The 23753-nt window shown below is 40.8% G+C and overlaps 1 protein-coding gene across 1 annotated transcript; it reads right to left on the minus strand.

Annotated features, from left to right (window-relative positions):
* Positions 1-694: 694 nt before the first annotated feature.
* On the minus strand, positions 695-17463 carry crispld2 (cysteine-rich secretory protein LCCL domain containing 2). Its single transcript, XM_028575932.1, has 15 exons — positions 17221-17463; positions 14725-15078; positions 13429-13547; positions 10804-10936; positions 8898-9013; positions 7720-7820; positions 7450-7632; positions 7307-7367; positions 7133-7199; positions 6908-7038; positions 6707-6750; positions 6518-6590; positions 6058-6133; positions 4569-4699; positions 695-2046 (listed from the first exon to the last, which is right to left on the minus strand). Exons 2-15 carry the CDS (start codon positions 14998-15000, stop codon positions 1995-1997), a joined length of 1563 nt encoding a protein of 520 aa, XP_028431733.1. The 5' UTR covers positions 15001-15078; positions 17221-17463; the 3' UTR covers positions 695-1994.
* Between the last annotated feature and the right edge of the window lie 6290 nt (positions 17464-23753).

Genomic DNA, 23753 nt, shown 5'->3' on the forward strand with positions numbered 1-23753 from the left:
CCTGCTAGTGCGGCTAAGGGAACTACCACACAGATCGACACTGCCAAGCCTCCTAAACACCAGATCGATCACACACAAAATGGATGAGCTACAAATACACACAGAACTGCTGCGTGATGATTTTCACAGTAGCCTGGCTGAACACACTTATCACGGATGGCAGCTAGCAGCTAACAGGGCGAGCTACCTAAGATCAAGACAGGGTAGGTGAATTTAAACAATGTCCGAGTTAAAAACGCATCTTGTTGTCACGTAAGGGCCCTTTTCATGTTGCGCAGACATTTTAATTGCATTTTGTGTCTGTTAAGAGACAAAAAAGCACTCTAAAACTTGCCCCGACAACTGCCGTTTTAGCTCAGTGGAAGCTTGTAAAGGTACAGTAGCTGCAGCAACTCCAGTTTGCTAGGACTGATTAAGGTCGGATTTTTTTCAATCGAAAGTACTTGCATATTTATAACAATCAAGACTAATGTAAAAATCGGCCGGAATTCTCATTTAATGGTATAATTGGACACCCCAGTCCTAAAGCACAAATTGGACTCTACATTTGTCTCATCAGCAAATGAGGGATGCTAACTTACAACTTACTTAATATTTTTTTTATGTGATTTTAAGAGACACAGCAGAAACACCAGGTACCAGGTACCAAAGTTAAAGTGTAAAAAGAGAAAAAAAATAACAAGCTAAAAGTCAATAAAATGGGACATTGCTTTAATTAAGGCAACAGTGCCTTAATTCAGTATAGTGATATAATGTATATATCACAGGTGTCTGTATCCTGCCTGCACTGCATAGTGTAAATTGTTCCAAAGTGCATAAACTGCAGTTTGATGATGAGAATCTTAAACACATTCACACACACCTCAACATATGGTCTAGTTTCTACACATAAGACTCTCTCTGTACCTGAAATGTGACACATTCATTAGGCCTTGGTGGGGAGGGGACAAATTTAGCATTTTCATATATCTTACAGAAACAAGAGAGATGAGGAAAGCACTAAGCAATAATAAATATAAAATGAAAAATGACTGCTTGTTATCTTTAACATGTCTACTGTCTGTGATTGTTATTTAATACATCTACAATATTGCCACCATTGTGAGGAGCCATCTACACCAGCTATCTATACTCTACATAGTGAACTTAGCAACGCAACACCTTCACTAAATCACCTCCACATGTCTGGCACTAAAGTGAGACCATGCTTCATAAGGGAAACATAATCTCTCTACAGCAGTGCCTGCTGCCTGCATACACTTCCATTTACCACACTGTTTCCTCTCCTTTTGTAACTGCCTGATGAGTTCTGGTCTACCCAGCCAACAAAACATCCTCATTCACAATGAGCGCACACCACTTAAGTTATAAATACAATTTAGACTTAGATTTGGTATCACAGGCTAAATACTTAAGAGCAAAAAGCAAAGATTATTCACATGAGCAGAAAAGGCAATACAATAAAATGTTAAATCAGAACAGACATAAAAATGTTAATATATGTTACTCCATTTTTAAAACAAACAAAATATCATATATTCTGTACACGGTGATTAAATACAGTGTGATCAGTATACACTCCTGTGTATGAAAACCAATTTGAATTTGTAATAAGAACATCAATGTAAACATAATACTTTCTGTAAAGCTAGTCAAACTCAAAACTTCCAGCACCAGCTGTTCAATTCATCATAATACATAAAAAAACATTCTGTATTCACAGATTAGGTAAATATGAAAAAAATATCTGTATTTGGATTTAAAAGTTAAGAAAACAATAACAGTCTTTCAAAATATTGGACAACTTTTACTGGGTGGCTATTGTTTATTAATAAAGAGGGGAAACGTGTAAATCTGCTGGGACGTTCTTTTTCCACTGAAGGCACAGAGACAGAGACAGATGAACAGCCATGGTATCCAACCTGTGGGCACTTCCTGCTCTTCAAGAGCAGCTGAGGTGACTCTGTTGGTCTCTGGACTTCTGATCCTAAGTCTCACTCCCTCACAGCAAAGATTCGAAAAGAGCCACCCTCTGCGCTGCTCTTGCTGCAAATAGGCAATACAGAAAACATGTTACATTTGGCACCCACTAATACAGATGCAACACAGGGCACTCTAGCAATTTAGTATGTTAACTTCTATAAATAGATTGGAGAGAACTGATCAAAATTGAAGCAGCAGAGGCCAAGTTATCCGGAATGTAAATCCTTAGTGTGGGTTAAGCTCCAAAAACACTGGATCCCTGATGTAAACAGTAGCTTTGTTTTGAGTCTCAGACTTTACAAAGCTCCCTGCGGAGCCTAAGAAGACATTATACTGTACAAGTGTGGTCACAGGCAGAGTAGTACCTCCCGTGACGAGTAAAAGTGTGTAAAATCATCGCCATTTAAGTCAAATAAATACATCTTTTGTTTGTTTTAGTGATAGTTGGAAGTCTGCTTTTTAGTATTGTCCGAGTCCTCCCGGCAGCCAAGTCCTTTAAAAAGTACAATCGTGGTGTTCATGACATCTTTGGAAACGGCACGTTGGCAGTATGACTCATTGTCGGCCTATTTCTGAATCTGACCTTTTCCAGCTACCACATGTGTTAAACTTGATGGAGTCACCTTGAAGCTCTGCCATGATCAATAATCCTGATAGGCTTGTGCGATTGGTATCAGATCACACATAATTGTCCGTATAGGAAAGCACTAAATGGCTGACAGCATTTCCATCCTCGAGTAATCAGATAGTCTGTGATTACTTCCCCAGCAACAGTCTAGTCCAAACTGCCCTCCCTGCCATGATGTTGGCACATGGCACAGACTCTCTCTCAGCCGTTTATTGACCTCCTATCCCAGTGCCCTGAGTAGGGCCTTCGCAGTTTTGCATTAGATTTCATAGCAGTCAGACTTGGATTATTTTGGCGATTCAGCACTTTGCACACTCAATTGAAATGCCTGAGTAAAGTAAGCAAAGATCCCATGTGTGGCCCATCCACACACCAAACCACACCATTACTCTTACAACCCTACATGCCAGCAGAACTGCCCACAAGTGCTTTCTTGCCTAAGCGTAGTCCACTGGAGCCGGCCACAGCCATGAGAGTGATGTGAGAAACATGGTGTGCATGCAGGGAACCCCCTACATGCAGTATTACAGTAGACATAAATCAAGGTAGGGTATAGTGAATAAAAGCACCTTTCCTCAGACAATAATCTTTAGGTTTCCTTTACCACACTCCCATTGTTTAAATATAAAAGCCTGAGCTGAGCAAAGCATTGAAGATAAATATTATTCTCTATCTACACAAATATATAACCTCCAACATAAAATTCAGTCTTAAATTTACTTTAATCAAATTTTCATTCTTTTTTTTAAACCTTTCCCTTTAGCACTTACCCAACTTGCATGATTATTGTGAACTTAGTTAAACCTAGAGATCTGGTTCTGATTTACCACCCATATCTCCAATTTGTTTAGCAATTTAAATGGGTTTGGTGCTGTGTCCACTGAAGGCTGTTAACTCCAATAAGAGAAACTTTGACTAATTTGAGTTTAGTAGGCGCAGGATTAAGAATGGGGATGTCATCTTCCTACATACGTAGCTACAAATGGCAGTGAGATTGACGCCGCTGTACAAGTAATTCAACATACATAAATAACTGTAAAGTCAAGTATTTGATCAGCATGAAAAATGTTGAGTTAGCTGCTCGTAACCGCTACAGCAGCTTCTGTGTCATCTACAAAGGTATTTAGCATGGTAGATCTGTCACTCGCTAAACTAAATAGGAAATTGGCTAGCATCAGGCTGAATGAAACAAAATGGCTTTTCAGTCTGATATCTCTTTAAAGCTCCTCCACCAACTGCCCATTTACACTGGTGTTCTCAATCTTGCCTGATTAGAACTCTTCTTAGGACTGTGTGGTTGTGTTCAGAATTGACTCGCCTGTGAGCTTTGTTGCACCTGTTAGCCACCTTTTATTTTTTTATCATGCTTGTTAGTGCAGTCAGTTTGCTGGCCTTGCATAAATCCCAGCATAATTCTGGTTAAGAGACTTTGATCCATTTATTGCAAAACTCATGTGGCTAGTGGTTTGGGAAAATGTCATGACATTATTTGGGGATCTTAACCACCAAACCATACTACCTGACTGCTATGAGACAAATTACATGTTGTACTCCTCGACCTGCAGTGGCAGATTTGTATTGTGCTTATAAAATAACAAATTCTCACACTTCCCCAGGCTTTAATACTTAACTTATAGCTTTCATTACAACTAAGGAGGCTTCACAGTTTCACAGCTGCCAAATGGTTGCTTGTTGATGAAAGCTGCCACATGTCTAAACATGAATGGTTGTTCTCATTTTTAGACAAAAGAAAGCTTCTCTATACTCTACAGCCAGACTGCTCAGAGCCAAATCTAAAAATATAGATCTCAGGAACTCAGACTATCTCTAATGTCGCTGTTGTAACCTTCAACTATTTGACATGGTGCCTGACCCATCTATCTTCGTACCTTTCAATCCTCATCTGGGAAAGATAATTACAATAAAAATAGTTGACGACAAAAAAATTGAATAGTACCTCTCAGACTGGATGCCATTTTTCAGGATTCCAGCATAGTGCTTTCTCTTGTCCAGTGGCAGAACATCCACAAAACCACCGTCTGCTTTGATTGCCCCTGCATGGATGGCTGCTTTACAAATACTGGAGCTCTGTGAGGAGAAAGTGTGGCAAAGAGGAGAAATGCTTTTACAAGATGGTAAACAATTTCTTTCACTGCATGCATATCTTTGTAATTCTTTTATTATCAAATACAGTACAAAATATGATGCAATCATTTACAGACACAAGCAAAACAGACCAAAAGCTCTTATCAACAGTCTAGAGCAGAATCATTCATTTCTAGTCTAAACACAGATCACACTGTCCATACACCGCTACAGCATTTCTCACCAGATGGTTTATGTCCCATGTTTAACCAACATCCAGCTTCTACACCACTGTAGAAACACATTAGGGTGCCTGAGATTGCAAAACATTTTTGGACACATTTGTTATGAGCCTCACTGCTGCCTTATTCTGTGACTGGTGTAAGGACGTTCAAGATCTCTGGGAAACTAAGAATCACAGAGTCACCAGTGTAATGAATTAAGTCTTTATCCCGATCATCTCCCTTATATACAAAGTGGGAAATCACAGAAAAGACAGTAGTCCCTGTGCCAGACAGGAGACCATTTGAGCCATGCATATTACATTTGAGTTATTTCTGGAATCACAAGTCATGTTAATGTACTTCACATCCCTTTGTTGTGTAGAAAGCAAACGCCCTCCTAGTGTGATGTCTCCTGACGATTTGTATCGAGAAAACTAACCCTTGTTCTTATGTCTCTCAACTAAAATCCCTCAGACTAATGTAAAAATCTTTAATCTGAAATATTCATTTCTCACACTAATCTACTCTAAACATGATTTAAGTGACTTCTAAGTGATGATGTAAACCAGTTTTTATGAAACCATTTCTGTCTATATATCTCCTAAATCTGAACCACAAGCACATATCCCTTTGCATTATCTTATACATAGGAAGATTTTCGGTGGTAGGACGAAAACCGGAGCAGAGGAAACCCACGCAAACAAGGGGAGAACATACAAACTCCACACAGAAAGGCCCTGGGTAAAGAGATTATTTTGCACTCAGCATCCCTGGGATTAAACTCCACTCAGCAGTGCCTACTTGCTGTGAGGCAACAGTGCTAACCACTGAGCCACCGTGCCACCCCACTTGAATACACCTCTGAGTGGTCATGCCCCATGCTGGGTAATACATCCCTGGCGGTTTCTGGCATTACTCCTATTATCCATGAGCCATATATATACTGTGATTCAATGGCTTTCCTTAGCTACCGTGCATAGCCTGCAAAGTCACTCTAAATTAACCATGCTGCAGATCCAGATATAGTTTTCACTCCGGAGAAATTTTTTTCTGGAGGACCTTGATCTTTGCTGTGATTCATGAACAATTTGTAGCAGTTCATTTAGAACATGCACATATAAAACAGTGTTTACTTACATCTGTGTAGATGTTGTTTCCAAACACAGGTGACCAATAGGAAGGCTGAGTCTTACAGTTTGTCGGACAGAAGATTCTGAGAAACAAATTTGACATTAGTATGAATTTGCTGCTATAGATAAGTGTCACATTAAAGGAAATAAATGTATAACACCCTATTTAACATGTATAAGCACTATATAATTTTTGAATGGTTTATAACATAGTATAATAGGGTTGTAAGAAGATATAAGGATAAATTTAGTGTTTAATAATGTACAGTGTTTGTAATAATTATAATGTCTCCTATGAAGACATATTTCATATAATAAAAAACTGTATTTGACTATATTGTCATTCTTTATCAGATTATACACCAGCCTCCTCTTATAGGTACCCACAGGTGGAGTTAAGTAACACCTTTAAGTGACTATTACATCATGCTTTAGAGAATGATAAGATGGTGGATGTGAGGAAGCACCTTGGACAGTGAGAGTCAGGCTTTTTGTAAGGGCAGATTTCAGCCACTGTGGTGTAGCAGTCAGCAGTTATTTCTGTCACAGAGAGAGAAGAGAAAAACACTTAATATACCCAATATGTGTTGGCGGAGTGTGTGAATCTACATGCAAGCATGGGTCAAAGCTCTTCTTAAAAACTGTGCCTAACTTACCTTCCACTTTGGCCACCACAAAGGCATTACTGGGTTTATATTTACTGTAGAATACATTATAGTGTTTAGAAATCAGAAAAGCAAATGGTTCTCAGAAAATTCCATTATTGCACAACATGTGAATCATAGAAGCAGGGAAATGTGTTGCATCAGCAAATGTGATTTCAACCTATTTGGGAATAAAATTGACCAAACATCTACCTGTAGGACTCTATGCCATTCTTAGTGGCTCTGACAAAGAATGGCAACTTGTCCTTCCTTGTGACTTCAACCAATCCTCCATTGTTGTCGATGACACCAAAGTGGATAGCAGCTCGGCAAATACTTGATTGCTGAAACAATTAAAAATGAACACTTATAAATATGCATTTACAGTATAAATTGTTGCATGAGGCAAGATGTTTGTTTCATGTTGGACCGACTCACCACATCGTAAAAGATAGTTCCCCAGACTTTCCCTTTCTTATTTAGACAATTAGCAGGACAATTATATCTGCAGAGTCAGAAAATGAGATGGAGACAAGAGTGAGTTGATATTGTGTAAGGTAATCAGAATAAATGAGACATACTTTATGCACATCCGAAAAAAGATATCCTGACCTGTTGCAGGTTCTGCCTCTACACTTATCTCGGAGTCTAGTCTCACACTTAATGTTCTGAGCTGCAAGAACAAGAATACAATAATTAAATAAAAGTATAAAACATTAGAGTTCACGGTTATTTTTAATCATTCTTGTAGCTACCGAGAAAGGTGTTGCTGGGAGTCTTTGAAGATGGTGTCCTGTGTGTGGTGGGCTTAGGAATGGAGGGTTTAGATGCTGATTTCTTCGGTGGAGACGGTTTAGGTTTGGCTGTGGTAAGAGGTGGCAGGGGAACCTGAGGTTTCTCCACCTCGTTCATGTCCTCTGTCTCTGAGCGCTGTGAGTCTATAGATAGACAAACAGATATGCGTTCAGGTTGGTAACATGGTTATTTTTAACATCTCTGAATGCAAGCCATGTGGGTTTGCTCACCTTTGTAGCACAGGTTATTCCTACATCCTCCTCCAAAGCTGGGAGGGCACTGGGAGCAAGGGCGGCCATGCTGGTATGGAGCCTCGCCGATCCAGTTGCCCCTGCAGAAATGAACAGTGGACAGCTTGACTAAGGTGGCAATGAATCATCAGTCTAGCCTCAATGGGCTCATGGCCTTGTAATTACGTCAGCACTCTTTGTCCATGGCCAACGCTCCTAAAAGTCATTAATCCCACAAACTAATAAAAACACTCCTCGTTGTCTCTCAGGCAATTACATCTTATGGGCTGTCTGGAAAACAAGTGCCTGCTCTGCTCTTATTTTTCTTTCCCTGTGCTTCATTATTATTTTTCTATTCTGACTTCTGCAGGAATTTTAATGGCTCCAATATGTCAATACAATACAATACAAATGTTTCAGACAACTAGTGCTACATATCTGCAGTGCAGTTATATCCTCCTGAGAACCGAGGAAAATTTTGTTTTTCCTAATCAGATTTTTTTGTGATTCCATACCTGTTTAAAATTAAAAAAACATCTTACAATTTAAATTTTTTTATTTTTATTTATTTAAAGAATGTCCACTGTAGTGGACAACAGGATCATTTGAGTACAAAAAAAGACAAATTTGGTAGATGTGGAGTCATTATTTACATGAAGATAGTCCTGATGTCCACTATAATTGACATTCATAAAATGCCAATTTTTCAAAAGATACATAATGTAGTTTCTATCAGAACTCAATATATGATTCCTAACACACCTTAATGAACAAGAAAATATATGATTATCATAGTAACAAAACCATAGACAAATAATATTTGACTCATCTCTTATCTTTCCATAAAATGTGCTTGTTCCTATGCTGTCCATTTTGGATTGAAAGAAAGAGGCGGTTCCCGGCCTCCCAGCCAATCAAATAACACATCACTGAAAAGCCCAGGATGTCCTCTGTACAGTACAGCAGGAATTAAGAGACTTGCACAAACGATTCCAAGGAGAGGAATGAAACTCAAATGTCCACTACAGTGGACATAAGTCAATGGGCTGGGTCTCAGGAGGATATTAGGGAACCACATTGTAGCAATTGTCAGCAATGTAAGGACGAATAATGCAAACAGGAGTGAAGAGAGCAGTGGTGTTGATGAACAGTGGAACATGGAGGAATATTGATCTTACTTTGGGGAATAGTTGCACACAAGGTAAACGGAGTTCTCCCATGTTTCTCCCCACACGTTCATCCTTGGACACACGTGCACAGCGCAGCCCACTCGGCTAGTGGTTGCCCAGACCAGCTGTAAAGACAGAAATAAAAGAATGGCCAAAGTAAGCACAAACAATTGCTGAATGAACAGACACATAATAGAATAAACTTTTGAGCTTGTAGCCTAGATTTCCTGTCTCACATTTCCAGATTGGCCATTACTATTAATGGGGCCACTGGGACTTCCAGGAGTGCTGAGTGTTCCGGTCTTGTTATTCTGCCTCAGTCAGATGCATGTCTTGTGTGAACCCAGTTTGCCCTCTGTGACACAATAATGATCATTTTCATCATCCTGATAGAAGTGTGATAATGGCAGTTTTTGTTTTTTTAAGATTTTGTTTTTTCGGGCTTTTCCCTTTATTAAGTAGTGACAGTGGATAGACATGAAAGGGGGAGAGAGATGGGGGATGACACGCAGGAAAGGGTAGCAGGTCGGATTCGGTAGACGCTCTTACTGGGTAAGCTAGAGGTCGCCCAAGTTTTTAATATCTTAACTCTAAAGAAACCAGAAGTCAGCGTGGGCTCAAAACTGTCCAAAGTAGAATAAAATGCTTTATTAAACAGAAAGCTGCTGCAGTGGTGTTTCAGATGAATGATGTGCCATTTGACGGCAAATACAACACAGCATGTTCCATAACTCCTCCTTACTTTCCTCCCAAACTCTGAAACATGTGCACTCTCCCTCCTCAGGAATGTTCATCTTTTTCCTGGTACAGTTAGAAGCCACTGGAAGCAGTGAGTCAGCACACAGACTGATGTGTGCTGAGTGCTGGTAGTTCAGCTCAATGAACTCTCTAACTCCAGAGGGTCTAGCATTTATATGCAGAGGTAGTTATGGAGTAGGACTGCCTAGACTGCAGGTACATCAACACTTTCAGCAAATGAAGGACAGAGACAAGGTGGTGATGATGCTTAGATTTGGCACTGTCTCCTCCCTGCAGCATCTTCAGAAGAATCCAGGTCAAGCAGTGAGGGGTGTCTGGTGTGGTCTGGAAATGACTACCAGATGGCAGTGATCAGGTTTCAGAGTAAAGGCAGAGAGGACTATGGATGTTTCTGTAAACTCATCCCAGCAGCTACAAAGTAAAGTCTAGGGGAAGAGGTGGCCAGCTCACCCTTTTCTGTTTTCTTTTGATTGATTTTTTGATTTTCACATCCACTCTTCAACTCCTCTTTCTGTCTACTTGCATCTGATTTTCTATTTATCCTTCACTGTCTACAAGTTACTATATTCATGCCTGTCATTTAACCCCTCAGTCGCTCCACAACTCTGCCCATAAATACTGTGAAATATGTTGTAACCCAGCAACACCTGTCAAGTAAAATATGTTCGAAATTACAGCTAAAATAAGGCGCATGACTTGATGCTAAACATATTTCATAATGAATATAGCAGACATTACAGTATACGCTTCAAAAGGAAGTTAAAAAATACACTTTAAACAAAAATAACACCTACCACATTGGGTGCCTAATATTTCAACTTCTTGCAGTAACTGATCAGCTCGAGAGTAAGCGTATAGCTCACAGCCAAGTGGTTTAAGGGAGTACAACACCGATTTAACATTGCACTTCTATAAAATTGTCTGATTCACGATGGATATCACAAAATACAATGCAGCACAACCAGAGTTATCATCTTTTTTTATTCCATGCATATTTGATTTTGATTTTGATTCATATTTGTAGTCTTCAGCCCCCACTGACACTGCGTCAAGTTTATCCCTTTAACCTATTTTAATCTTAAATTTTCTCCTGAACTCTTTCATCTTAACTTGCTCTACCGTGTTTGTTTTTTTTTGGTTTTTTAATTCATCTCACCTGGGTGTAATGGGTGCACATGGGCCCGGAGCAGTGATCTGGACACCAGGGATTGCACTCCTGGGGGTAGGGATAGGTGTAGTCTTTCACCTCATCGTACCAGGCCTGGACATGGAAGGCAGGAGAGCGGTATCTGTAGGGCCCACACACACACACACACACACACACACACACGCATGCGCACGCACACGCACACGCACACGCACGCGCGCGCACACACACACACACACACACACACAAACAGTAGGATCAGTCACAGGCCATCCAGGTACCAGGGGCAAAAGGGAAATATCTGAGGGAGCTGCCAGCTGCTTTGGCTAGACATGAGAAACACTGCATGAACCTCACTGCCCCTCCTCCTCCCTTCAGGCCTCAAATGATGAGTCTGAATTTGACCTGGCACACAGAACAGCAGTCTGTTCCCCCGTCATAACAGGGGAAATCAAATCAGGTTGGAAAAAAAAGAATCAGTGCAAACCTAAACATGGCTCCACAGCCCAACAAATCAGTTCAAGCTCTTGTTATAAACATCTCTTTTTACGGTATTGAAAAGTGCTGAGCTTATAAATGGAGAGAGTAGAGGGGGAGTGGAAAAAATACATATCAGGGTTTGCTGGCACAGAAAGAAAAGAAGGGAATGTGGAGGGAGGAATTTGGTTGTAAAGAGGGACAGATTACTGGAAGGACACCTGCTGGGACAGCGATACACTGTCATGCTCAGAGGCCTACTGTGTCTAGTAGTCCACAATGGAAATAAGTCTTGGACTTCATTGTGTTTTCATTCTTGATTGTATTTGATGTCCTTTTATCATGTGTAAGGCACTCTCTTACAATTAAATAAATCAAATCAAATAGTATCGACTCGGACCCACAAACACACTCATTAACACAGAAATCAACCTTAATTTGCTAGCGCTGACTAGCGCTGCCCATGCTTGTGCTTTACAGATATTAATGTACCAAGATTTGTTTTAAAGGTTGTTTTTTTTACCATTTACCACCACCATCAATTCCAAGTATTCTTTTTGGCTTGAAATTTTACATTTGCATTCACATGAACTGGGGTAGACGCTCCATATTCATGCGCCATCTTGAAATACGTTAGCCGGTATGACATACAGGACATACTGTTCCGCCTTTCGCGTTTTCAATGTCACGTGATAAACTCACTAGTGCTGCTAATGCTGCTAACGGGTATTGTAGCTTCCCAGACCCAGCAAGTTTGAAGAAGGAAACATGGAGGACCATATGTATTCAAAATCCAAATTTCAGGAACAGGAGTCTTCTTCTTCGCCCAGAAAAAGAATATTGAAAAGAGCAAGAGACCGTCTTTTTGAAGCGTGAAGGCTATCGTAGCTGTAATACGTACTTTGAACTGCGTGGCGCGAGAGAGTTGATTGCGATATATGATCTCAACGCTAGATTGGAGAAATTCCTACACATTGGACCTTTAAAGGAGCAGTACTAATCACTGTAGTTTACAGGAAACAACTTCCTATGCAGCATTGACAGCTCAGAAAATATAGAAATAGGGAATAAAGAAAGAAAGAAGTACATAGAAAGTCTGTATGACTTGCTGATTATGGGACAGAATAACTCCAAACTTTGTGTAGCCTGGGTATCAAAACTTAATACTTTTTGGTACCGAAATCTGTATGTAGCATTGAGTATCAAAAACGTGTGGCATCGCCTTTTGTCTTGGCCAAAAATTAGCACTGGAACACACCGCAGAGACTACAGCCGACAGCCAAGTACCACGTACGTTCTGCGCATGCGTGCAAGGAAATAACTCTTCTTCGTCTGTACTCGTCGTTCAAAACAGGGGAAAACGGAAGCCCGACAGGAATGCGGCTATATAAACTGTTGTTGTGATCCGTGAAGACAATTTTCTCACTGCGTGTAATTTCGATTCCTGTAATCGAGAAAAATGTCTGATAAAAACTTGTAAATGGTACTGGCATTGGGAGCCCTTGGTCTTTTGTTGGTGGATGAAGAAAAGAAGAAGTGGATTGCCATGCCATCGGCTCTGTAAGGCTGTACTTGGGCACAGCGGTGCTTTGAGTTACGGTAAATGCTTATGTCAACATGGGTTATGGTGAAAATGCTAACATGCTTATGGCTAAGCATGTTTAACATGTCCCCATCCCCATATCACCTTCTGCAAAAGGGCTGCAGGGGATCTGGACCAGAATCTATTAATTATCAGCTTATTAAGCATTTACCAATGAATTTCATAACTGCAGTTATATCAACTAAAAGGGACTAAGACTGTGGTCTTATAATCATATGTCTTTTAACTAACATGTAAAGCATTAGTAAATTATTTATTAACCAATAATAAAGCTATTTGCTACTGTTGAAATTTATGAACCCTTTATAAATAAACAAAAGTGCGATAGAGTGATAAATAAATTAAAATGTTTTCTGAAAAAACATGTTTATATTTCCCAAAAAATATGTTTTGATTTTGGTACCGAATTAATAAAAGCCCTAGTACCAGTAATGGTATTTATCAAATCTGATTTCATTTTCACCCGCTATTAATAATAAAAAAAAACACGGATAAAGTCTCAGTTTTTTAATGCATAACATAGCTCACAGACGATGTGTGTTATTGGATCTCACCTTCCCCAGTGAACAGCCAGGTTTTGTCCAATAGACATGAGCAGGTCCTGAGGTCCATGGTCCCACTGACACTGCTCTGCCCAGTGAGTGGCGGACCGCTCCAACTCATCATCCCAAACCTGCACACATAAAGTAAAACGAGTTTTTAACAAGGAATTCACTGATTTTTAGACACCAATGGGAAGACTTTGCGACAATCACCTGCTGCGTCTGCCACAATATAAAGCATTATAATCCACATCTTGTTCTGACTCTGACTGAGTAGATACCTAACCGCAACTTGTTTAAGGCCTCTACTCCTGCACTTCCTTCCTTCCCACTCCAGTGAGCTGAAACCGAGTACTGAAGTACAACATTAACCTTTGACGGTGACATTTGAGTAGGGCAGCTGGCGCTTGGCACTGGTCCACTACAAATCTCCAGCTATCCCAGCTGAATTATCCACATTTCCTGAGTCGGTTTCTTTACAGTGTTGGAGAGGAGGGTGGAAAGCGGAGAAGACACCTGACTCTTGCCGTGGAGGGGGCGCTATGAAGGGAGGGAGGTACTACATACAGCACGGCCCCTCAAAGCACATCTCCTCAGTAAATTTCCAGCCTTTTGGTGGTCGCTAAAACATGCACACACAGACACCACTGTAACCCCAAACACCCATACACTAGCACAAACACACACTGCCTGTTCACTGGAATTTGAGAGAGCACTGGGCAGAGTAAATCTTCAGACACTTTCCTTCCCGGCTATAACCGCACTCCAGAGAAACACAGGCCATACATCACTGCCTCTTTCAACTTTATGGAGCTCGTGGTTTTCAGTAACCTCCTGTGCATCTCAACAATAATCCCTCTCCTACTTTACCCATTTATGTTCCACGTCGTCCCATGATTTTCCCTTTCTATCCTATCCTTCTCTTCTCTCTGTCCTCCTTTGACCCAGCCCTCCTTCACTCGCCTGTCTTGTCTGAGCTGTTTGCAGGTATACCAGAGTCAGGATTATTACCCTCCTTGTAAAAGAGCAGCACAGCAGGCTGGCAACAGCTCACCATCATTACTGCATGTTTCCAGCAAATAGAAAAGGCTTTTTTTTTTTTTTTTTACAGCAAAGCTGCTTTTCTAGGCAGAATACCACTTTAAACGCTAATCACCAGCCCCATTTCAGAGGTTGCTGACACATTAAAATGACGTTCTTTCTGAGGTAAAGCCAAAGATTATAGTTGATACCTTTTATAATAATCTTAGAATAACTTTTAGGGAATAATAGAACAATGCGTAATTGGGGTGATGGGACATGTCTCACCATGTACTCCATGTTCGAGGCAGTGGGGTAGACCGCGCCCCTCAGCTTGTTGTGCAGCTGAAGGATCTCTTCGCGGTCCGACCAGCGGATGGCTCGTCGGTTCCTGTTGCTAGCTGTGTTGTTGGTGCTGTTCTGGTCCACTTTCTCCTTGTAGCGGCTCAGCAGCTGCCTGAACTCATTGGAGTCGGGCAGGAAGAGGGAAGCTGAGTACCTGACGTACAACAGCAGGAGGGAGAGGGAGAGGACAGGGATCCAGGTCATGGCAGCACAGGTCATTCTGACACTTCAGCTGTCAGGGTTTCGACTTTCAGACTGCAGCAGACAGCAGATTGTGTGTGAAGTCCCAGACACAACCTGCAGTGAGGAAACATTTATTAAGTCTTTCCCCACTGTGTGAGTCAACACAGCAGAGTACAGATTACAAAATATAGGTGTACAACATTACTAAACTAATGTAGGAGTCACTTTCTATAACCATGTTTGTGGGATAAAATATTGACATGGAAATGTATAATTCTTTATTCTTCCACTTGTATTGTGTGATGTTGTAACTGATACTGGCACACAGTCTGTTGTGATGCTGAGGCTCAACTCAACTCATCCCTCAACTCTGAACTTTTTACTCTCAGCTGTTCTCATTTCTGTCAATTCAGCCGATTTGTGGCTGTTGCATAAAAACTATTAGTTGTTAATCAGGCACACTAACAGAACTAGAACAACTGCCTTGCACTAAGTCCTTCCCTTGAGAAGTTTTGCATGTTCAGCATTGTTTACACTGAGGTGTTAGCAATTCATGTGTCTGGTCATTTGCGAGGCTGTATGGGGGATGTTGTATTGGAGTGAATCATATTGTTATTATAAGTTATTAAGAAGTATGTTTTCCTCTTTCTCTACACAGATACTGTGATGTGCCACAGATGATTGTCTTGCAATATATTGTGCATCCCAAAACTGACTACATCACGATACTGTCAGTATATTGTGCAACATATTGTGACATACTACTTTGTGAGTGATCCTCACAAATACCGACCAAAATTTCCGAGTGTGCAACTCTGCAATTATCTTATTTTGAACAGTGTCAAATATTTTTGCACGGACACAAAAAACAACATGAACTGTACCACAATGAACCAACCAGTTGGCTTCTGCATCCAAGAGATAAACTTTGTCAGGACTGAGTTTAGTTAACCCTCGCAGCCTGATTAGCATCGTTTCATTCAGAGTCTCTCTACCCAGTAATAATATAGCTTTAATAGTACCTGTTATAAAGAGCATGTACGCTTTATCAGAAAATATTACACTGACTCGCATTGGGCTTGCTGCACCTTAGTTAAACTGAGAAATACTATCTACCTATCTGCCCGTCTTCTGACTGATTATTTTCTAGACAAAGTGAGCAGCAGGGCGGGACACTGAGGAGGGAGACAAGCTCTCACCTTGCTGAACACTGCATTCCTGACCCATCCAGGGGCAATATTCTGTAACTGACCGTACATCTGACCTCCCTCTGAAACCAAATATCAGAGTCACAAAGTTTTATAAAGAGAGAAGAGCAGTCAGTGTGATCGAAGAAGAAAGACAAAATAAACCAAGGTCTAGCTCGCACTGGTTGCTCTCCTCCTTGAATCACTTCACCTTTTTCCCTCTGGCTGAAAAGACGGCTTGAGGTCTGGCACCGGCTCTGTGTCAACCTGCTGTGCCAGCTCTGGGCACTGTGAGACAGGGCAGCTCAGGCACCACACCCTTCTCCTCTCCCTGTGCCCCCCCCACTCCCCATTTTCACACTGAACCTCTACCAACTAGTCTGTCTGGGCCCTTCTCATGGCTCTCATGAATTTTATATGAAAGTGACAGACAAAGCAGATGACTAGGACACACACAAACTATCTACATGTTGTCTATGGGGACTCAAAGAGTGGCTGACCTCCTCTCCACCTCACCACGAGGTTGAATGTAAACACAACTCATGGCACCATATAAATTGTCTGATTTATATCTACACAGTACATTTTCATAGATAATCGCTCGCTTGTTCATGCCCTTTAAAGATTGGCACTACAGTAGTGGTTTGACCCTAGAACTCTAAATTTTGTTTTTTGTGATGTATGGGTTTTTATTGTATTAATAACTTCAAATCTAGCATTACATTTTGAAATACTTTGCTCATAAGCTTACTGCCTGTATATTTATATTTTTCATCATTGTAGCTACTGCTCTCCCATTCGCATTTGCTCAGTGAAGCTGCAGACTCACAATGAATGGCAGTCTTGCCAACAGGTTTGTATGGTTCGTAACGCAGAACTGAAATTATCAGAGAAGTGCTCGTGTCATAAGTTCATAATGTCAAAATAAAAAAAATAAAATGTATTTATATTTTTGTTGGTGGAACCTGAGATCAGTCAGAGCCCATCTACAGTAAAATCCCTGGTACCACAGCGTACCTGAAACACAATACATTGCAAATACATGTGTGTAATGTCTTATCTTGCTCACCTCGATCTTTCTCACTTTGTATCCAGTTGAATATTTCAGAGCAGTTTCCTCTGCGCGCCGGAGAGCTGTAGGTATTATTCCCTTGTGAGAGGAGCGAGCTGCTGCTTGTTGGCGGTGTTCCTGGAGCACACAGGAGCTGTGGAACTCCTGAGCAGCTCCCAGTGCCTTATATAGGCTAGAGAAGGAGACCCCTCAGGACTAGAGGAAAAAATGACTGTCTCCTAACGCCCCCACTCACCAGCATGCTATGTTCTTGGCATGGCGCGCGCAGTGTGCGCACGCTGACGGGCAGCCTAATAGGAAGAAAACTACCAATACTGTAAATCAGCGGGCTGTCAGACGACTCAGCGGCAGCCAGTTAGATTACCATCTCTGAATCACGTTTAAGTGACAGTAGATGTATATCTTCACAACAACCAGCTACAGACGCTTCGAACATCACAACAGACTGAACAGGGAGAACTCAAATCACTCGTACATTTAAAGAAATGGTATACTGTTCATAACAGTGGACATTATCACTCAAAACCCATTGTCCAGGCAATATTTGGGTTCCACTTTTTCATTTGTAGAGGGCTCAATAAGTTCAATATTAATGGTTAATAAATAATTTGCTAATGCTAGGCTAAGCCATGAAAGAATTAGGGAATTTATCATTTCTATTTGGTAATAATGCACTTATAAAATGTTGGTAATACATTATTAAAGGCTCATGGGTTTCTTGTGTTCTAATAATAATAATTGTGTTGTCTTCACCGTCGTCCCTGAATTTGTTAGCCTGGAAAAACCCTGACGAACTTCCGGCAAATTTGAGATTTGCTCTGCAAGTCAGTCTGGCCAAGAGCCATAGACCGTAGGCTATATAAGAAGCCACACATTCAAGCCCATTTCCAATTTTTCCAAATCGAGGCACCAATCACAACTGTTGAGGCGGGCTTTACACGATGACGATAGCGTTTTGTTTACATGTTCTCTTAATACTCCCCCCCTCCCCAGTGTTCTCTTAATACGTCCATGCGCCAAACCCGTTGATGTTCTCTTACATCCATGCGTTGATGCCGCTGTCGCTGCTACGTCATCCGGATCGTTGGTCTGATTGGTTGAAGGACTATCCAATTGCGCCCAGAGGCATTTGAGCGGCGTCCGTTGGTGACGCCCCTTTGGAAATAAACTTTCCCTAGACCCACTCTCAGTTGCAACTGAGAAGGGTCTGGTGTCAACCAGGCAATGAACTTGTCATTCCAGGTCAAAATTGAAAAACGCGCTTTGTTTGGAACTTTTTCTGACTTTTTTATGCTTTTTTCAACGTTTTTATCCCTCTTTTAAATGCTTTTTTTTTACTTCATGGTCAATAAACCTAATAAAATGGCATTATAGGGCCTACCTATATATATTATTCATTATTTTGACTAATATAATAGTTAAAGGTCCCATGGCATGAAAATTTCACTTTATGAGGTTTTTTAACATAAATAGGCTATGCGTTCCCCCAGCCTGCCTATAGTCACCCTGTGGCTAGAAATTAACCTGACTCCACCAGATGGATTGCTTCGCATTTGCTCATATCCATCTGGGAACTTTCCGCGAAAATACTGGTTAGCTGATTGGATAAACCGTCTATCGCCACCTTTGTTGGTGATAGACAGGCCAAATCAACCAATCAGATCAAACTCTTGCCGAAACCAGTCAGGAGAAGAGCAAAAACATGTTTTCCTCCGAGAAAAGCCTCCAATGCCGTTTTTTGCTCTTCTTTCAATGAAGGAATACTTTCTAATTTGGATAAAACTTGCACGATAGCTAAGCTCATCTCATCCGTGGAAGCTGCCGTGTTGTTTAGACTAATGCGTCTCAAAACCAACGCTGATTGGTCGGTCGTTTGGCGAACGGCTCCAAATGTTCTCAATTTTCTCAATCTCATGATGCCAGAATGATCTGCGAGTAGAAAACTGGAGCTCGCGAGATCAGGACGGTCTCACGAGGCTAGCTAGAAATGGTGATAGGTGTAAACCGAGCCCTGGGTATCCTGCTCTGCCTTTGAGAAAATGAAAGCTCAGATGGGCCGATCTGGAATCTTGCTCCTTATGAGGTCATAAGGAGCAAGGTTACCTCCCCTTTCTCTGCTTTGCCCGCTCAGAGAATTTAGCCCACCCATGAGAGAGAGACATCATGGCTTTCAAACGAGCAAAGTGGCAGTTGGTCAAGGCCACACCCCCCATGGATGCTGTTTTGAAAACATTTAAACTTTTCTTTTTTTTTCAAAAGCCATGAAATTTAATAAATCGACCAAAATTCAATGGAAGTAATCAATAATTTTACCTGCGAAGAACATGGATGCATGAATGTATATGTTGTATGGGTTCCATACAACGTACATGCATGCATCCAAGTTATTTTGGGGCAATTTGGTTGTAAGAACCCCATATTTCTGATATAAAAACTTTGAAAATGGGTCAAATTTGACCCGAGGACAACACAAGTCATTAAAGCAACACTAGAGCACTTTTCCCGCTTTGGTCCCCCTATAGGTTGGAAGCGGAATTGTCCATTACCGCGGTCGTAATATCTCATTATGTCTCATTCGAACTACAGATCCGCTACCCGATCTGGCAAACTTGTATAATGTAATGTAATGGACAATTCCACTTCCAACCTGTAGGGGGGACCAAAGCGGGAAAAGTGCTCTAGTGTTGCATAAAGGCCCAGACACACCGACCAGACGGCCGACCCTCGGCAGAAAAGGCAGTTGGACTGATCAGTCTCCCCGAGTTGGTCAAAAAAGTGCTTCGGAACACATCAAAACGACGAGACGTAATACGTCTCCATAACAGCAATCGGCGCTAATCTGTATTGTCGCCCAAAACTTCAAAAGACAGAAATTCAAAGACAGACTGTCATGGCGGCTTGTTCAGAATACAATCTCATATTTATGGAGTTATATTACTGCCATTAGTCAAGAGGGCATTATTTCAATTTGAGAGCATTTCTCACTGATATTATGTTCAGATTTCTTGCTCTCACACTCAAATAGTCACTGCTCGTGCTTGGATTTGCTCTGCTTGTGCTCAAACTTTCTGCTTAGACTCAGATATGTTGTTGTTTGGACAGATTTCCTGCTCTCAGCTTTGAACCTTCTCCTCGCACTCAGGCTGATTCTGCTCGCTTGCAAATTTTCTGCTCTCGGATCTCTCCTGCACGCTTGGATTTTTTTGTGTTATAACCCTGCCAAAAGTCAACAACCAATAGAATGCCAGCTGTAGTGTTGACCAATGAAATGATCCCTGCCCCGTTGAGGGTGCGTTCACTTTACGTTAGAACGTCTGTTGAGGGCGGCTGCACTGTAACCGATAACTGTAACCAAGTTTATATACCCCCGCGCCGTTCATTGCTTTATTATAAGTATATGTCAACAATGTGCACAGAATGGTCGACGCACTTTCACCTGCACCCATCAGGAAACGGGAGATAGCTTTGAAGTGGGACGTATGAAGTTATGTCCACAACTACGAGGGTGAGTAACATAACTTAAGCACCTAGCTAGCTAGCTAACATATGGCGCTAGCATATAGCCTAGCTTGATGTCCATAAACAAATAGATTTTCTTTATTGTATAGCTAGATTGAACGACATATGACGGACTGTATGTGTATATGTGATGACCTCACTTTGTATTTTTTCCTCGTTTGGTTAACCATGTTCCTGGGGATTTGGCTAATTTCATGTTAGAGCCAGTAGTAAAACCTAAACTGTAATATAACTGAAAGAACACAAGAAACTGGATTGTTTGTGTCAGTTTTTGCTTCACTGAATTTAGTCTTCATTCCTTCATATAGCATTAGTCTGAAAATGATGAATTCATATCAGTCTGTTTAAAAAGTTGTAACATTAAGTACAATTTCACCACTATAATAAAAACAAATCTAGAAATGATATGCTATTTCTTATTTGCTCCTTAAATAGCAGTTATTTGTTTAATTAATACAAAGCAAACTGAACTGAAAAAACAAGTATTTTGTTTCACGTTCTTTTCATCCAGGTGGGGCTGAGGGGCTCGACCCCTGTTGATCTGTGTGTGTCATATCACCAACCCATGATAGCTAGAATTCACCCTGCTGCTCCAAATCTACCTACTGTATGTCTGACTACAGACTACAACCATCTGCTCCAGATCTACCTACTGTATGGCTGACTACAGACTACAACCATCTGGTCCAGATCTACCTACTGTATGGCTGACTACAGACTACAACCATCTGGTCCAGATCTACCTACTGTATGGCTGACTACAGACTACAACCATCTGCTCCAGATCTACCTACTGTATGGCTGACTACAGACTACAACCATCTGGTCCAGATCTACCTACGGTATGGCTGACTACAGACTACAACCATCTGCAAGTTTTGTTTGTAGTGAACATCAACAGCTGCACTAAAAGTCTCTTGGGTTCATATGGGACTTGGTTGTTCTCCATACTGCATCACACACTATATTATATTAGTATATTTTTTGTTTTGTTATATTAGTACAAACAACAGTAAGTATCATTACTTAACCACAGTATATATTATTCTGGTGTACACTATTGACTTGACTCTAATACAGACAACAATAAGTATCATTACTTAACCACAGTATATATTATTCTGGTGTACACTGTTGACTTGACTCCATGCTATTGATTATACGTCACTTTAGCTTACCACTACCTTATAACTTAACCTTAATTGCTCTTGTATAGTTCATTTATTTTCTAATAGTTGTATATACCTCCTATTTAATTGAATTATTATTAATTTGTGTTGCAATAATTGAATCATCCCTCTTGTGAACACTAGGCTTATCTTATCTTTATTCATAACCCTGCTCATAAACTCACCTTAACCTGGGTCATCTGTTTGCCAATATCAATGTTCCTGCTACAGTAAATCCTATAGGCAAATTGTTCTGCTTTCACCGTAGTATGAACCATACACTTTTAAGGTTTTGTGTCAAATATTGTGCAATTTGTTATGAATTACTCATTGTTTTGACAAGGTAAATTAAAGCTATTTACCAAGTGTCAGCTCTGGTCAATTTAATTGTACTGTTTTTTTTTTATAAATGTTATGGAAAATGAAAAAAACAATTTGCCTTGATCAGGGTTTTAATTTGTTGCAAATATGAACATGGTTTTAATAATCTGTATCTTATTGCTCTGAAAAACTACAATGATTTAAGAAATATCAGTGATACTTATCAACATTTATTGAGTTGATTGAATATATTGGCAGACATTACAGGCACCTATTCATGTCAACAGAGAAAACAGTTTGTTCTCTCTTTGATTATGCAGGTGATGGTGCAGAAAGAGGGGTGAAGTCCTTGTAGATCTCTGGCACTTTGAGGACAGAAAGATCCAGCAACTCTCCACTGTTGTCTTTGTATAGTGTGCTCCTATTAAAGACAAATTCATAGACATCAACACATAAGATATTAGGTCTACATAGCTTTCTTTAACATCATTACTATATATACAGTGGGGGAAATAAGTATTTGACCCCTTGCTGATTTTGCAGGTTTGCCCACTTACAAAGAATGCAAAAATCTACAATTGTAATCATATGTACATTCTAACAGTGAAAGACAGAATCCCAAAGAAAATTCCAGAAAATCACATCATATGAATTTATTAAAATTGATAACCATCTGATGAGGAAAAACAAGTATTTGACCCCCTGGACAAACAGCAAGTATTCTGGCTCCTACAAGCCAGTTAGTCTTTCTTTAAGACACAGCCCCAATCCGAACCAATTATCTACATCAAATACACCTGCCTCACCTCGTTACCTGTATAAAAGACACCTGTCAACACCCAAACAACCAGCATCCAACATCACCACCATGGGCAAGACCAAAGAGCTTTCTACGGACATCAGGGACAAGATTGTTGATCTGCACAAGGCTGGGATGGGCTACAAGAGAATCGGAAAGCAACTTGGAGAGAAAAGATCAACTGTCGGTGCAGTTATCAGGAAATGGAAGAAGCACCACACCACCGCCAACCTCCCTCGGTCTGGGCCTCCACACAAGATCTTGCCTCGTGGGGTGTCCCTGATCATGCGAACGGTGAGGAATCATCCCAAAACCACAAGGGGGGAACTGATGAATCAACTGAAGGCAGCTGGGACCACAGTTACAAAAGAAACGGTTGGTAACACACTACGCCGTCATGGATTTCCTGATAACTGCACCGACAGTTGATCTTTTCTCTCCAAATTGCTTTCCGATTCTCTTGTAGCCCATCCCAGCCTTGTGCAGATCAACAATCTTGTCCCTGATGACCGTAGAAAGCTCTTTGGTCTTGCCCATGGTGGTGATGTTGGATGCTGGTTGTTTGGGTGTTGACAGGTGTCTTTTATACAGGTAACGAGGTGAGGCAGGTGTATTTGATGTAGATAATTGGTTCGGATTGGGGCTGTGTCTTAAAGAAAGACTAACTGGCTTGTAGGAGCCAGAATACTTGCTGTTTGTCCAGGGGGTCAAATACTTGTTTT

Source organism: Perca flavescens, chromosome 1 (assembly GCF_004354835.1).
Source record: "Perca flavescens isolate YP-PL-M2 chromosome 1, PFLA_1.0, whole genome shotgun sequence".
In the NCBI taxonomy this organism is placed as follows: Eukaryota; Metazoa; Chordata; class Actinopteri; order Perciformes; family Percidae; genus Perca; species Perca flavescens.